Genomic DNA, 15922 nt, shown 5'->3' with positions numbered 1-15922 from the left:
AAGGTGTTATTTTGGCAACTCACTGGAGTAAATAAAACTCAACAAATAGAAAAGGGAAAAAATTAAGAATTTAATTAGCAGAATGATGGTCAGAAAGCATCTAATCAGACTTAAATAACATGTTAGGTAAAATATTAAATTGATTATTAGAATATTAAAAATAAGGCTAGCAGACCAGATAAAAATAGTAGGAATGGGCCGGGTGCGGTGGCTCACACCTGTAATCCTAGCACTTTGGGAGGCTGAGGTGGGCTAATCACAAGGTCAAGAGATCAAGACCATCCTGGCCAACATGGTGAAATCCCGTCTCTACTAAAAATACAAAAATTAGCTGGGTGTGTTGGCTTATGCCTGTAGTCCCAGCTACTCAGGAGCCTGAGGCAGGAGAATCACTTGAACCCGGGAGGCGGAGGTTGCAGTGAGCCAAGATTGTGCCACTGCACTCCAGCCTGGTGACAGAGCGAGACTGTCTCTCAAATAATGATAATAATAATAGGGGTGTTGTTATCCCCGTAACTTTTCAGAAATTCCTCAAAATTATAAAGGAAACAGCAAATGGAGCTCAGTTTTCTACTCTAAACAGACGCACAGGTTTACCTCATCCATAAAACCTTACCTTATACTATTTCTACCCAAATGAAGTTATTTGTCCCATGCTTGGGGTTAAATATTTCGTAGTCCAGACTTCCATGGGTCTACCCAGTACCCGTGTATCAGCCTGAGGTACAGTTTAGATAACATTTATAAGCATGAAATAAAGGTTAGCCAATTTGCTACTTACGTTATAGCTGTACTTTGTTTCAATTGTACATTTTAGCAGAACTATATTTACCATACAATAAATATTCATAAAGCGTTTTGTGAAAATCACATGGTTTGGGAAATAGAATGGAAGTAAAATGAATATATATGAACCTTATCACAATGTGTAAATTGTATATACTTCTTTTAAGTCTTTATGCACAACAAATGTTCTCTCAAAAGACTGGGGGTAAATTTTCTAAGATCATTCAGAGTAATTTTTAAAGAGCATAATTATTTTCATTCACTAATAGTTTCTCCTATTTTGTAGCAATTAGTACGTAAAGACAGGTCATGCTTAAAAATAATTGTATCTGCATATTCTGGAATTAATATAAACCTTATTTATATAACTCATGAGTATAATATTGTGATGCCTTAGTGAAAATAGTAAATATTTCTAAGCTTATTTGTTTATAATCTGTATAACACTTTTGGTGGCACTAACTATGCTGCTTTTTTCAGATATCAGAATTGCTGATCCACAAGCTCAACCAAAACTCAGTACACTTTGAGCTGAAGCCGGGAGTCCGAGTCCTTGTCCATGCTGCTCACTTAACAGCAGGTCAGTGTCCATGTCCCTGGGTTCTGGCTGGTGGCTCTGGCAAAGGGAATCCCAGTCTGTGCTTCCTTCCTCATAAAAAGGCTAGATGGTAACAGTGCTAGTCAGAAATCAGATCAGTCATCAGATCTTGAACGTTGTCTTGCTTGGTGTTTCTGCCTCAATGGAGAACCAGTTAAACAACAGAAAAAGGTGACACTTTGGGCTGGGCTCAGTGGCTCACGCCTGTGATCCCAGCACTTTGGGAGACTGAGGTGGGTGAATCACTTGAGGTCAGGTGTTTGAGATCAGTCTGACCAACATGGTAAAACCCCATCTGTACTAAAAATACAAAATATAGCCAGGCGTGGTGGCACATGCCTGTAGTCCCAGCTCCTTGAGAGGCTGAGGCAGGAGAATCGCTTGAACCTGGGAGGCAGAGGTTGCAGTGAGCCGAGATCACGCCACTGCACTCCAACTTGGGTGACCCAGTGAGAAGGTAGTATTTTATACTTAGTCTCTGGCAAAAACTGTCAGTGAACCGCTTGGATACATCTCACATGAAAGCATGCTTCATTTATCTCATCAGAAATCTTGAAAATAACATTAACAAATACATTTGTGGGGGTCTTTCTGCAAAGTCTTATTTTCAACATATTCATATTACAAATCATTTGCTTTCTTTAAGTTTCAGGATAATGTAACGCAGTAGAGATAGCAGGAACTTAGGAGTGGTACAGGGCCATACCCAGGAACTGAACCTGGAATTGGTCAGGATCTTACAATTTACTTAATGTCATTGAGCTTCCATCTCTTCACCTGAAAAGGTGGTGGTGAGGATGGCGGATCCTCCTTCTAAGCTGAGGGAGAGTTTTCAATGACAACACAAGTAACTTAGAATAGATGATAACACAAGTAGCTTAGAATAGTTTTCAATGATAACACAAGCACTTAGGAACAGATATTGTTGTGATATATTAATAATAAATTAACGATGTTTATTGAGTACTTTTTTTTGCAGAGTACCATGCTGGTGCTCCATGGAGTACAAACACCTGTGAAAAGTGGTCTTCGTCTTCATAAAACTTATAACCTGGTTGTGGTGTGGGGAAGTTCGGTGTAGCAATGGCAGTGGTACTGTGGGATGGGAAGAACAGGCAGCGGAGAGTAGTCAATGAGCAAACTGCATACATGCTTATATAGAGAGAGACTATGTAACATATTTAAGCACTTGGATTCTTTTTTTCCAGTCAGAACATTGGTTTCAATCTTGGCTTTGTTACTGACTATATAATCCTGGGAAAGACATTTAACTTCTGTGTGTCTCAGAGATGGTAATAGCATCTCTGCCAGTGGGATTGTGTGAAGACTAAGTTAATTCAGGTAATGCACTTAGGATAGTGTCTGAAAGATAGCTTTAAAGTTCATTTTTATTGTTATTAGCAACTAAAGCTGTATAGGAAATTTAAAGCAGAGATGAGTTATATCCTGTCAAAATGATACAGTATTGTTTCATGGAGTAGTGGTTTCGAGGAAGAACCTTCAAGGATGGATAGGATTAAATGCAGGAGGTCATTCTAAGCACCAAGGAAGTAAAGCCTAAAGGGCTCTGGGCATGCTGAATAAATAAATGAGGATAAAAAGTAGCTATTACCAGCACCATTCTCTGGTTTCCTGGAGATTTCACGAGGCACTGCTAGGTCTAGCGGAAGGCCAAGCAGGCTGACCACTGACCTCTCACCCTCTTGGATTTTATATTTTTTCTTTATTGGATTTCATGGAAGATTTTATTGTTCTTGTTGTTTTTTCAATCCCACTATTTAAAGTCACTGTTACTCAGCATAGGATATGGAGGTGTGGAGGGTGAAAACGTGCCAGGGTGCGCCGTTTTTACTTACTTTAGCGAGTAAGCCATCAAAGGTCTGGGAAGCCATCGAGACCTTTGAACAGAAGTATGACGATTCAGAGCATCCCTTGAAAAAGATGACTGTAAGGAGCAGGAGGATTGAGTAGGGCTCAATTCCTATTCTGCATCTTGTCATCCTAACACATCCGTTGAACAGACACTTACTGAGTGCCTGCCTACACTGGGCCAAGCAATGTTGTCAACACTGGGGACAGAGTCTCTGCCCTCATAAACTACTATTGTTGGTCAAAGCCGCTTTCTGAATCATATGCTGGTGAAAATTATCTGAAGAAAAGACCAATTTAGGGCATTTGATGGTCTTGACTGGCCCTTTCCTACCCAGAATGTTGAGCTTTGGTGTTTGGTGAGTGGGGTTAGCACATGGCAGAGGTACACGTGACTAGTTGTATGGGAGAATGATTCCAGAAACAAGAGTTATAGTCATCCTGATAGCCGAGCCACTGACAAATATTGTCAACTGAATAGAAAGTAACCATTGAACATCGGTTTAAAAAGATTCACTGATTTATTTAATCTAATCAGACCATTAGATTGTTTAGGTAGCTGACTGAACTTCATCAGCTACTACTTGTTCCCTTTGAGTTTAGAAATTAAAACAACTACGCCTGATATTCCATACTGAGGTCTGGGTTTGAAGGGATGTGGCCAACCTGTCTATCCTTTGTGATGCAAAATTTGCTTTTACAGCATAAGCAGCCTTTGAATGAACACTATCTTTAGGCTTGGTGTATCAGAAAACAGTGCCTTTTTGAGTCCAGAGACCTCCCTCGGTTGAACAGGAGAGCATTGGAGGTCAAGCTAGGCCTGGAACTAACCCTACTTCTCCCATTCTTCAATTCTGGAGGCCACTCACATTTCACTCTTTTTCTTCCTTCCATACTTCTCTTCCATCTGTGTCTGGTTTTTATTTAACGATTATTGCATTATGCTCTAATGATGGTTCAGATCATTTTGGAAGATAGTGAATGTTCCCGCCACAAAGAAATGATAAATGATTGAGATGATGGATGTGTTAATTACCCCGATCTGATCACTATGCTTATGTATCTCAGCATCACTGTGTACTCCATGAATATGTATAATTGTTATGTGCGAATTTAAAACAATTTAAAAGATTGATATGTTACCATATTTAACTTTAGGGAGAAGTGGGTTGTAAAAAAAAAAATGGAAATCTTATTTTAAATGTTACGTAAGAACACTTTCTTCAGTGACAAATGGTTTAGAGCTGGGATCAAGCTGAAATATTGAGATCAAAAAGTGGGTAATTAGCTGAGACTGGTTTGGCCAGTAGGCTTGGCCAGAGAAACTGAATACAGCAAAGGCATCCAAAGGTCCTTGGATTTATAGCTCCCTGTGGGAAAGGAAGTCAATTCCTGATAACCATGAGATGTTAATCCCACTGGTAAAAACTCCAGATTGCAAAAGATAATGCAAAGTTGGAAGAACTGAAAAATGTTTTCAATTCATATTTGTAGTTTATTATATAACTAGGAGTTTCAGAAGCAGGACTAAGATTCCTGAGAAGAAGGACTGGCAAAAGGGAGGTATAATTTGGGGACCCAGATATGCACACTGAGATGTGAAGAAGATCCCCTTGCAATATAGGTGTGTGTAACACAAAGTCACCAAAGGAAAAAAAAAAAAGTCCATTTCCAAGTAAAAGCCCAATCTTAGCCTGGAGCAATTTCGAGAGAGTGAGAAAATTATTTGACTTCCAACCATTGTAGAAATCTTTCCTGTTAGTTTTGATAGTAGGGTCTTTCGGCTATGTAATTCCAAACCTGATCAACTGGAATTATTGAGTTTGCTGTCATGGCTAGTTCAGCAACTGGAGTAGATATAGATTTATATGTGGAAAATTAGCTCCAGTTTGGTAAGTAAACAAAGATAATTTCCTGGGTTAATAGAATAACTGGAAACTTTGTCTTGGAAACTGTTGCTATACTAAGTTTGGCTATGCTGGTCATAACGCATTAGAGCTGGCAGTGTCCACAGGAACACAGTCACTCAGGGCTCGATTTTCATATGCAAAAGACAAACCTGTCAACTGCAACAACAATTGTGATAAGGAAGTAAAATATGTGAGGGATCTGGGATCTGTTTCCTGTTCGTGATTGCTCCTAAGTTACCTCTAGCTACCTGATTAAAAGAAAAAAAGAAAAAAAAACTATTTGAATAGGGTAGTAGACCCTACATATACAAAAAACAGTGCAGGGAATTCCCCTTTCACTCATGGAAAGCTTGGCACTTTGGTAGGGTATCAGTGGGCTGAGACACTTACCACAGTTTCGTTTCTTTTTTTTTTTTTTTTTTGAGATGGGGTCTCACCCAGTCCCCCAGGCTGGAGTGCAGTGGTGTGATCTCGGCTCACTGCAACGTCTGTCCCCTAGGCTCAAGCCATCCTCCCTCCTCAGCCTCCCAAGTAACTGGGACCATAGATTCATGCCACGATGCCTGGCTAAGATTTTTTGTGTTTTTGGTAGAGACAGGGTTTCACCATGTTGCCCAGGCTGGTCTCGAACTCCTGAGCTCAAGTGATCTGTCTGCCTCAGCCTCCCAAAGTGCTGGGATTACAGGCGTGAGCCACCACAATTGCTTTTATTAGGTTGAAATTAACACATTAATATTTGGGTGGCTAGGAAGAGAAGGAGAAGGAAGCCTGAAAAAAAAAAAGAGAGAGAGAAACAGTGGAGAGGAGTGTTAGATGCAGAACTTCCACCTCAGCTCTATTTCTCTTTCTCTCATCCCCGCTGTAGGCCGGGGAAAATAAAAATTCAAAGGAAAAAGAAAAAGGAAGAACCATTGTTAGCAACATTTCATGTCTCATAAGCAGGATTGCTAATACCTTCCCAGGGACCATTACAACATGCTGCTGCATCCCATTAATTGCTCAGCAGATGTTCAGCAGCCTCCTTTTAAAAATGTTTGAGCCAGAGTATGTTGTTGGTGAGAGAAGCAAATGCATAATTTGGTTTGTCTCCAAGGAAAAAGAACTGTCTCTTTTCAAGAATTTACTAGCCTTATTTTGGTTTTCAAATTCAGTTCCCTATTTGCTTTTATGGGAACACAAGGAAAGCATTTGCAGATACCTGAATGTCATTAGAGACTGGAGTGTGTTTGCCCCCCACCCACCAACATGTTCCATTTGGGAATTCATTAACTGTGGCATCTAAGCTGAGCTAAATTTTGAATGTAGTCCTCGTTTTGTTCCTAGCCATTCCTATGCTTCTTGGTTTTCAGGCAGTTTTTCTTAAGGGTCTAACCACTCCTGACAGGTATGTTTCTGAAATTCTCTTTGCAGAAAGGAGAGACTTAACCTTGTATGAGAATAAGGGAGAACGAAAAGCATGTTATCCATAAGGTTGAGGGAGGGTTATGGCCTGAGTGGCTCCCTTTGACTTTTAGTACCTGATGGCAGCTGGCATCCATGTTTAGCAAACAAAGGCTATGATGTTGCAAAAACAATGCAAAGAGTTGGAAAAGGGAATAGAAAGCAATCAAGCTAGTGTTAGACTGGAAGCACTGCTGTCTTGACCAAAGTGGACCTCTATTCATGATGTTCCGGATTGGAATATTTCTCCCCACTTCTTCACCCATTTCCCGTTGTCTACCTGTACTTTAAGGCTCAGCTCAATGCCAACATTTGCATGACATCTTTCCAGAGACATTTGCCTAGACAACATCTTCCCCTTGTCTGAAATCACATGGACTTTTGGATCTCTATCTGTCTGATGATGATAATGATCATGACCATCACCTTTTGAATCACTCCTATTTAATTTCTTGTGATCATATCTTTATATCATCTTCTTCATATATCTTTATATCATCTTCATCCTTATACCTAACAAATAACTTACACATATCAGGTGCTTAACAAATATTGTTTTTATAAATAATTATATGCATAATTTATAGCTTTCAGAGATATATTTAAAATCCCATTCCTGCAGTTAACTTTCAGATCCAGTTTATTCAGTTTATTCATTTGTGAACCTGTCTCCATGACATGCTACTTCTTTTGAAATAACTGGTGAGTGGAGATTTGCATTCATTTATACAATAAGCATCTAGGGAATCTCTGTTTTTTGTTTGTTTGTTTGTTTTTTGTTTTTTGAGACAGAGTCTCACTCTGTCGCCCAGCCTGAAGTGCAGTGGTGCGATCTCAGCTCACTGCAAACTCCACCTTCTGGGTTCACACCATTCTCCTGCCTCAGCCTCCTGAGTAGCTGGGACTACAGGCGTCTGCCGCCACGCCCAACTAATGTTACGTATTTTCAGTAGAGACTGGGTTTCACCATTGTCTCAGTCTCCTGACCTTGTGATCCACCCACCTCAGCCTCCCAAAGTGCTAGGATTACAGGCTAGCCACTGCGCCCGGCCCCGGCAGGTGTTCTTTAAATACACAGTGTAATTATTTATATACGCATTGTGGGGAGTGGGCAGTTGAAAGAAAATTGGGCCCATCCTTCCTGGGGTTCTGTGTCCCAGAATGAGAGATCTGAGAGAGAATGGGAGAAGGACTGGCAGGAGACTGTTACCAGAAGAGACTGAATCGCTGGTCCTTATCTTACTGCTGTGGCTGCTGGAAGACAAGGTTTCAGTATCAGAGCAGCTTCACTTCATGGCATAGCTCATGGTCACACACCTTGGACTACACCCTCTTCACCTTAACAAACCAGCTAAACCGTCTTCACATCTTTTGTGATGCCTCCCTTGTCCTCTCCATCTCTCATGTATGCATTTGCCCTGGCCTTATATATCATATGTCTTAAAAACAATAATGGGCTGGGTGCACTGGCTCATGCCTGTAATACCAGCACTTTGGGAGCATGAGGTGGGTGGATCACCTGAGGTCAGGAGTTCGAGACTAGCCTGACCAACATGGTGAAATCCCATCTATGTCAAAATTACAAAAATTCGCCAGGCATGGTGGCATGCGGCTCTAGTCCCAGCTACTCGGGAGGCTGAGGCACAAGAATCACTTCAACCTAGGAGGCGGAGGTCGCAGTGAGCTGAGATCGTGCCACTGCACTCCAGCCTGGGCAACAGATTGAGATACAGATTGAGACTCTATCTCAAAACAGAAACAAGAACATAAAACAGCTATGATGACATTTTAGAGAGAGTTTTTCTAGCAAGAATCTGGAAGGCTCTGAATCTATTGTGAACCATTTGATTCATGTAGTTACTTGTGGAAAAACAAACCTGAGCTGTTAACAAAATATCCCTAAAATGCCAATAGTTTTCTCATTGCCTCTGGTAACTTGAAATTTACTCAAGGGCAGGATCCATTTCAGATTTATCATCTTATTCTTCACATGACTCTATGCCTCACTTTGCAATTATTCCTTTAAACCTATAATTTATGAGGGGATATGAGATGAGTGAGGGCCCTCAGTCACACCGAGCTAGCTAGACCTGAGGCACAAATACTAGTTGCATGAGACTTTACTAAATTCTACATGAGGAGAATGAAAAGATATTCTATGCAGAAGATTCAATAAAGTCGAGTCTTTAAGGTTGAATAGGAATTCACCAAAAAGAGAGCAAATAAGCATTGCAGGTTGAGAGGTCAGGTTGCACAAAGGCACAAAAAGGTGGGATTATATGGTTTATGTATAAAATTATGTGTTGTCTGACATGGATTGGGGCTTCTAGATATGAACCCTCAAATATTCATAATTAGTATATTTACTGAGGGTAAAATTATGAGCAGAGGGAGAGGGATACAATTCAGGAAAAATAATATGCTGGTATATTATAAACTTTGTTTTCCATCATCCATTGTGTGCTAATGAAGAAATTTTATGCTGGGTGTGGTGGCTTATGCCTGTAATCCCAGCACTTTGGGAGGCCAAGGCGGGTGGATCACGAGGTCAGGAATTCGGGACCATCCTGGCCATCACGGTGAAAACCCGTATCTACTAAAAATACAAAAAAAATTAGCCAGGCGTGGTGGACGGTGCCTGTAGTCCTAGCTACTCAGGAGGCTGAGGCAGGAGAATGGCATGAACCCGGGAGGCGGAGCTTGCAGTGAGCGGAGATCGCGCCACTGCACTCTAGCCTGGGCGACAGAGCGAGACTCCATCTCAAACAGAAAAAGAAAAAAAAAAGAAATTTTATTAATGCAAATTTGAGATGATAAGGTATAATGAATTTGGAAAATAAAAAAAAAAAAGGCTGCTAGAAGGATTTTGGTGTTTTTTTTTTTTCTTTAATAATAGGTTTGGGTAAAACTCCATTATCATTTCTCTTTTTAACAAAGTATTTACACACAGATGTTTACAACTCAAGTTGCAAGATATGGTAATTTTATTTAGTCAAGATAGAGACCTGGGAGGAGAAGCTTTTTTTTTTTTTTTTTTGGTTGTCAAAGAAGATATATCCGGTGGTTCATGTTAGGTTGGATGCCCTCAAACATATACGTGAAAAACCCCAGCAGGAAGCTGGAAATGGGGAGTGGAAACTCAGATGAGAAGACCAGGACTAGAATATACATTCAACTATGAGCTTTAGTTTACCATGTCATAGCAGATAATCAGGTGAGGGAAATCTGCTGACAGGTGATACGTTAAAGCCTTAATTGCTGGTTGAAATATTTCAAGCTCTATCAAACCCTGTATCTTTGTTCTCATGAGAACCCTGGGTCATGAGTCAATTTAGTCCTTTTATTTTGTGGGGAGAAGGAGGGAGTGGGAAATGACCTGAAAACCTGTTGACTCTTCTAAGGCAGAATAGGTAAGGTTTTCCATGAGAACAGAAAGTAAAAAGAGGGTAAGCAAGGGGCAACACTGACCTTTTATTTGGGAAGGCAAAAGCCTAACTAGATGGATACTTCCTGAATAGCAAATAACAACCCTTTAGGGATTATTTGCACTTCGTAAGAGTTATGTACTGGGCAAATGAACTGCAATTTGGGTGGTGGGACTTCTGCTCAAAGTACAAAGTCAGGGAGCTGACTAGTTCCCTCAAAGCATTTGAGATACATGAAACCCCATCCCATAGTTAGAACACTCTTTCCAACTCAGGATGGGAGATATCTGCTATAAATAACAGTTGTTCTCAAACGTGACTTTACATTGCAATTAACTTAGGACGTTTTATAAAAATAGAGATTTTCCAAACCTCACCACACAGAGTGAAGAATCCCAAGGAGCCAGGAATCTTCATTTTTAGCAAGCTCCCCCTAATGATGCTTATGATGGTGGCCTCATCACCAGTCTCAACAACCACTGTTCACCAGCCTTTCACAGACAGAAATCCATCTGCATAACAAGGAAAGGTGAACGACTATCTCCAGTAATAAATCTGATTTACAACTCAAGGCATCCACTAAAACAGAAGCATGAATTAAACAAGAAGAGCCTGTGATGTTAAGTACAGGAGGAAATTAGTAATAAACATTAGAATCTAATTTCTTGGAATATTTGGAGCTAACCTAATTGGCAGAATGGGCAAATGACAGTGAGTAAGGGGGAGAAAATGAAACATACCCCTGAATCTGGGGCATATTAAATCCATAATCTAGATGAATGACAAAGGCCAGCCAAGAGCTGTGGCCATGAAGCATTTGAAACGTGATTAAAGTGTGAACTGGAATCTTAATGGCAGATGTAATTGAACAGCCATGAGTTTTATGAGAGTTAAACAAATAATATTATCTAGATGCTGTTCATGGGCCAGTGTGAGCATAAAATGATACAGCTACATTTCACTCTATTTCTGTACATATTTCAGAATTCAGAGGTTGCCCTATCCTGGGCTTTCCAGTTTGGTCACTATTCATCTGGAGTTCTGGATACACGTGATAAAAATGGTAAAGGGTTAATATTTATCAAAGGAAGTGCCTCAAACCTCAAGTTAAATAAAAAACATGACAAAAAAAAAAATACACAGGAACATTGCTTCCACTCCCTCCTGTCTATCTATCAGTTGCCTTATTTAAGCTGCTCGGTTTAGGAAAACTGTCCTTTGTCAAGGGTATGTGTGGGTTTTTTAATAAAACTGTTATCTTGTGTTATCTTGGCCTCTATGGCTGCTGCTGACTGGTTTAATTTCTTTTGCAGGTGTAATAAAAAGATATTATCACAGAGATATTAGAGAATTAATATTTCCAGGCTTCGGTTGCTACCACTGGATGTGTTATGAGTAAATTTGGGAGGGAATAAGAAACTTCAAATTTCAACCTAGGTCGTGATACATCATGAATTCTGCACTACAGTTTCACATTGAGAAAAAGACTTTCCACTTGAAGGGAGAATTACCATTCGTCAAGAAGCTTTAGAAACCTACAGTATAATCTAAGCCACAACATTATGGATGCAGATGCCAAATAGGAGTTGTGGAACTCTGAACTGTAAAGAGAAGTAAATTGTTGTAATAACATTTTCCATTTAGGGATGAAATTAGTACTGGTGAAATTCTTCCACAGCCAAGAAGTTTATCTGTCTCTTTAATTTCTGGTCACCGTATTATCTACATAGTAATCATTTACAAGTCTTCTTTAAGTAAAGCTGTGGTACCAATAGTTTTCTTCCTTTTATTTTTCCCCCTATATTTTTTTATCTTCAAGTAATTGGGTAGTTTCACAGATACATAGACCCAGTGACTTTTCATAGTTATTTAATCATTATGGTGTTATAAACAATAATGGATTTATCATGTAGGTATATATCTAAATATATCCCTTCCTACAATATGATTAAATGTGATATTTTCATCTACCTACCAGGGTGCAGCAATGAGGTTACTCGTTGGCTTTTTTTAGACACAGGATCTAGTTCTGTGATCCAGTCTGGAGAGCAATGGCACATCATAGCTCACTACAGCCTTAAACTCCTGGGCTCAAGAGATCTGCCTGCCTCAGCCTCTCGAGTAGCTAGGACTACAGGCACGCACCACCACACCCAATTAATATTTTTATTTTCTGTAGAGACAGGGTGTTGCTATGTTGACCAGGCTGATCTCAAACTCTTGGCCTTAGGAGATTCACCCACTTCAGCCTCCCAAAGCATTGAGATTGCAGGCATGAGCCACCATGCCTGGTCTAGCTTCTAATAAATTATTTCTTCACCGTTTCTTTTTTTTTCTGAGATTACGGGGGACCATAAAAGGGGCTGAAATTACCATAGGGTAACTAGACTGAGTTAGCCAGGCTAGAGAATATGTATGGAAACTCCTGGTCAGAGAATGGTCAGCAAGGAACAGTCAGATGAACAGAAACGGGCACAAACATGCATCAGAAATGGTTTCCCAGGGGAAGGCAAGGCAGATAGTCAAGAGAAATCAGTAAAAAATAAAAAAAATAAATAAATAAAAGAAAGGGGAAGGATAACACATGTAAAATACAGAGAAGATGCCAGAACATAGGACAGGCTACCCTTTAGACACCAAGTTTCTTATACCTAGAGTGATCAGGACTGTCCTGGGTTATCTATACTGTATCAGTGTAAGCTTTAATAGCACCCCCTTTCATTCTTAAAGTGTCTTATCTTCGAAAATAATATGTAGGGTCTTCTTACTTTTACTCTGCCACCCTGAGAGTGGGGATAGAAGTCTATATGAAAAATTGGCTAATGTGGAGCCCAAAGGTAATAATTGGCAATTGAATGTTTAACCAGTTGAAAGAGACTTTTGAGGAAAGTAAATAAGCTATTGCTATGTAACAAACCACCTAGAAGTTCAGTGGCTTAATAGTAAGCATTTATTATTGCTCATGCATCTAGTCTTATCTATGTTCACTTGTCTGTCTGCAATCAGCTATGGGTTGTTGGTTAGGGAGCTCTGCTGATCTTGGCTAGTCTGTCTCACATGTTATGGGTCAGCTGCCTGCAGGCTGCTCTAGCATGCCTTGGTTAGAATAATTAACCTGGCTTCTACATGGCCTTTCATCCTTTGACTGTTCTAGGCTTGCTCACACATGGCAGTGGTAGAATTCCAAGAGAAAAAGCAGAGGCACACCATTGCTTCCATTGCTTCCATTGCATTCCATTGCCACATGCAGATTATAATGATAGCTCAGATTCAAGGCATGAAGAAACAGATTTTAATTCTTGGTGAGACAAGTTTCAAACTCATTGCACAAGGCTTAGACACAGAGAAGGGTAGAGGATTGAGCCAGCAATGTAATCCATATCTACATGAGGCTGACTGCTCACTTAGGGGAGATTTGAGATGCTTTTAGGTAGTTTAAAAAACTTTCTTCTGGAGTCATCACCAGATTGAGCTACTATCAACAGCAAAGGGGCACATTTATGTGTGTTTTGGCGGGGTGGGGGGGGGGGCGCAGTATTTTTGCTTTGTTTTAGTGATCCAGAGAATATAAAAGTCAGGCATGCCCTAAAGACAGGACTTTAAGTTTTATAAGTGAGAATAGCTGGGGCCTGCTATGCAGTATTCTCAAACTGTTATACATAATAATTACCCGTGTACCTTGTCACATATATGGATTTTGGAGACCTACTCTCAAAGACTATACATTTTTTTTTCTTTTTTTTTTTGAGACAGATTCTCGCTGTGTCCCCCAGGCTTGAGTGCAGTGGCGCAATCTCGGCTCACTGCAAGCTCTACCTCCCGGGTTCATGCTATTCTCCTGCCTCAGCCTCCTGAGTAGCTGGGACTACAGGTGCCTGCCACCACGCCCAGCTAATTTTTTTTGGACTATACATATTTTTTTCAAGTGAAGCCTAGGAAGCAATATTCTCACAAGTGCCCCAAGTAATTCTGATTCAGGTAGTCCATAAACTACACTTTGAGGAATATTTCACATAATAGCCAGGAATCATCACCTTCCAACCCTAGAAAACCAAAAGTCATTCTTCTCTTCTTGTCTATTATGATGATGCTTGCTCTTGGAGTTACTGATGTTTGTCATTACTTGGCTAAGTGACCTCAACTCCCTGTCACTGGATATTACTGAAGACTCGCCCTCAGTTTAAATTCAGAAACAATGCTTCACTAGTCATTAGAGCTACTAAAGGATAAACTGAGACACATTAAAATGTTAAAGAGTTTATTTGAGTAAATAATGATTCATTAATCAGTTAGCACCAGACCACAGTTGATTTAAGGCTCCCTAAAAGGCATGAGGCTTTTATGGGGTGAAGGTGAAAGCTAGGCAAAGAAAATATTTGATTGGTTAAAACAGAGCAATAGCCTTCTTTGGATCATTCTAGTAGAAAGTCCCTCATTGCATTTTAGTTAGTGGTTTCTAATTGATTAAGCTTAAGTTTCGTTTTCCTAGAATATGACTGTTTACTTGGATTTTGGTTTGCTTACATAGGAATCCAGGACTCCAGAGGTGCCTCAGTCTAATGGCTTCCCAATTGGCTACTTTAACAAGAGACTTCCCTGGAAATTCCCACATGGTCTGGTCTGAAGTCTTGTGGCTTTATACCAATAACGTAGCAAACTTTAAGACTCTCGTGAGTGGATTTGTTTCTAAATGGAGGAAAGGCCCATTGGACAACTGAGAGTTCTCTGTAAATAGAAGCCTTTCTGCCCATTCTGCATTCTGCATAAACTTTCTCTGTGCTATTCCCATATCACTGTAATTCTTAAAAAATATTTCAGACCACATGGATTTCGTGATATTCAAGGCATGTAACTCAAACCTGAATTGATCTACTTTGGGGTCAGGAGAGGAAAAAAGAAAATCAAGGTATGGTAAATTACTTCTGCAACATCCTGACAACACTAACTCTCTTGGATTAGAATTAGAGTTGAAAGTTTCGGGGTCATAGTGCAAGTAGCAGTTCTCCAGAAAAGTCCTTTTGATAGAATGAAAGTGAACACTGGACAACAATAAGATTATTCTGCATGGCTTCACTGGGTGATGCTACCATACTATTGACCTTAAAACTTGGAGATAAACCAAGCAAAGGGAAAAACTGCAGCAAGGGGGGCAGGGTGTGATGGCTCACACCTGTAATCCCAGCACTTTGGGAGGCCAAAGCGGGTGGATCGCTCAAGGTTAGGGTTCAAGACCAGGCTGGCCAACATGGTGAAACCCAAACTCTACTAAAAGTACAAAAAAAAAAAATATTAGCCATGCGTGGTGGCGGGTGCCTGAAATCTCAGCTACTTGAGAGGCTGAGGCAGGGGAATTGATTGAACACAGGAGAAGGTTGCAGTGAATCGAGATTGTGCCACTGCCCTCCAGTCTGGGTGACAAAGCAAGATTTCATCTAAAAACAAAATAAAACGAAAAAACTGCAGCAACAGGGAAAGCAGTGCCTGGGGAGAGGCATTTCCTAGAGTGTTACATGGAACCTAGTTCTGCAAAGGGTCTGTGGTCAAATGAGTTTATGAAAGACTATGGTAAAGTTCAATGTGTTCTTTTCTGCAAGGGCTGCTGTGACCCTTTAAGATACTGACGTACATTGTGAATCTCCACATGAGGAATGCTGTATGTATCATTGCCCCAAATTATCTCACCATAGAACTGTCATCAGTTTTCAGGATTTTTTTTCTGTAGAAGAATACACTTTCAGAAATACGATAGCATTAAAATGACAAGGTTAGAAATATTGGGCATGTAGTCTGTCCCAAATACTATGACAGTGCTTTATAAATTCCATCTCATTTTAATCTCACGACTTTCTAGACCAAACACTAGTTTCATCTCCATTTTGCAGATGAGGAAACTG

At 40.2% G+C, this 15922-nt stretch overlaps 1 protein-coding gene across 4 annotated transcripts in view; it reads left to right on the top strand.

The window, feature by feature from the left end:
* SORCS1 (sortilin related VPS10 domain containing receptor 1) overlaps positions 1 to 15922 on the top strand; it is a 588551-nt gene that overhangs the window by 563516 nt on the left and 9113 nt on the right. For all 4 annotated transcript variants that reach the window (XM_038009546.2, XM_073019317.1, XM_007964053.3 and 1 more), the window contains exon 24: positions 1267 to 1366. In XM_038009546.2, coding sequence (XP_037865474.1) covers positions 1267 to 1366 — 100 coding nt within the window. The remainder of the gene's footprint in view (positions 1 to 1266; positions 1367 to 15922) is intronic.

The sequence above is a fragment of the Chlorocebus sabaeus genome, chromosome 9, assembly GCF_047675955.1.
Source record: "Chlorocebus sabaeus isolate Y175 chromosome 9, mChlSab1.0.hap1, whole genome shotgun sequence".
NCBI classification, from domain to species: domain Eukaryota; kingdom Metazoa; phylum Chordata; class Mammalia; order Primates; family Cercopithecidae; genus Chlorocebus; species Chlorocebus sabaeus.
Note: the sequence above shows the minus strand (reverse complement) of the source record. Positions and strands in the feature narration are given on the sequence as shown.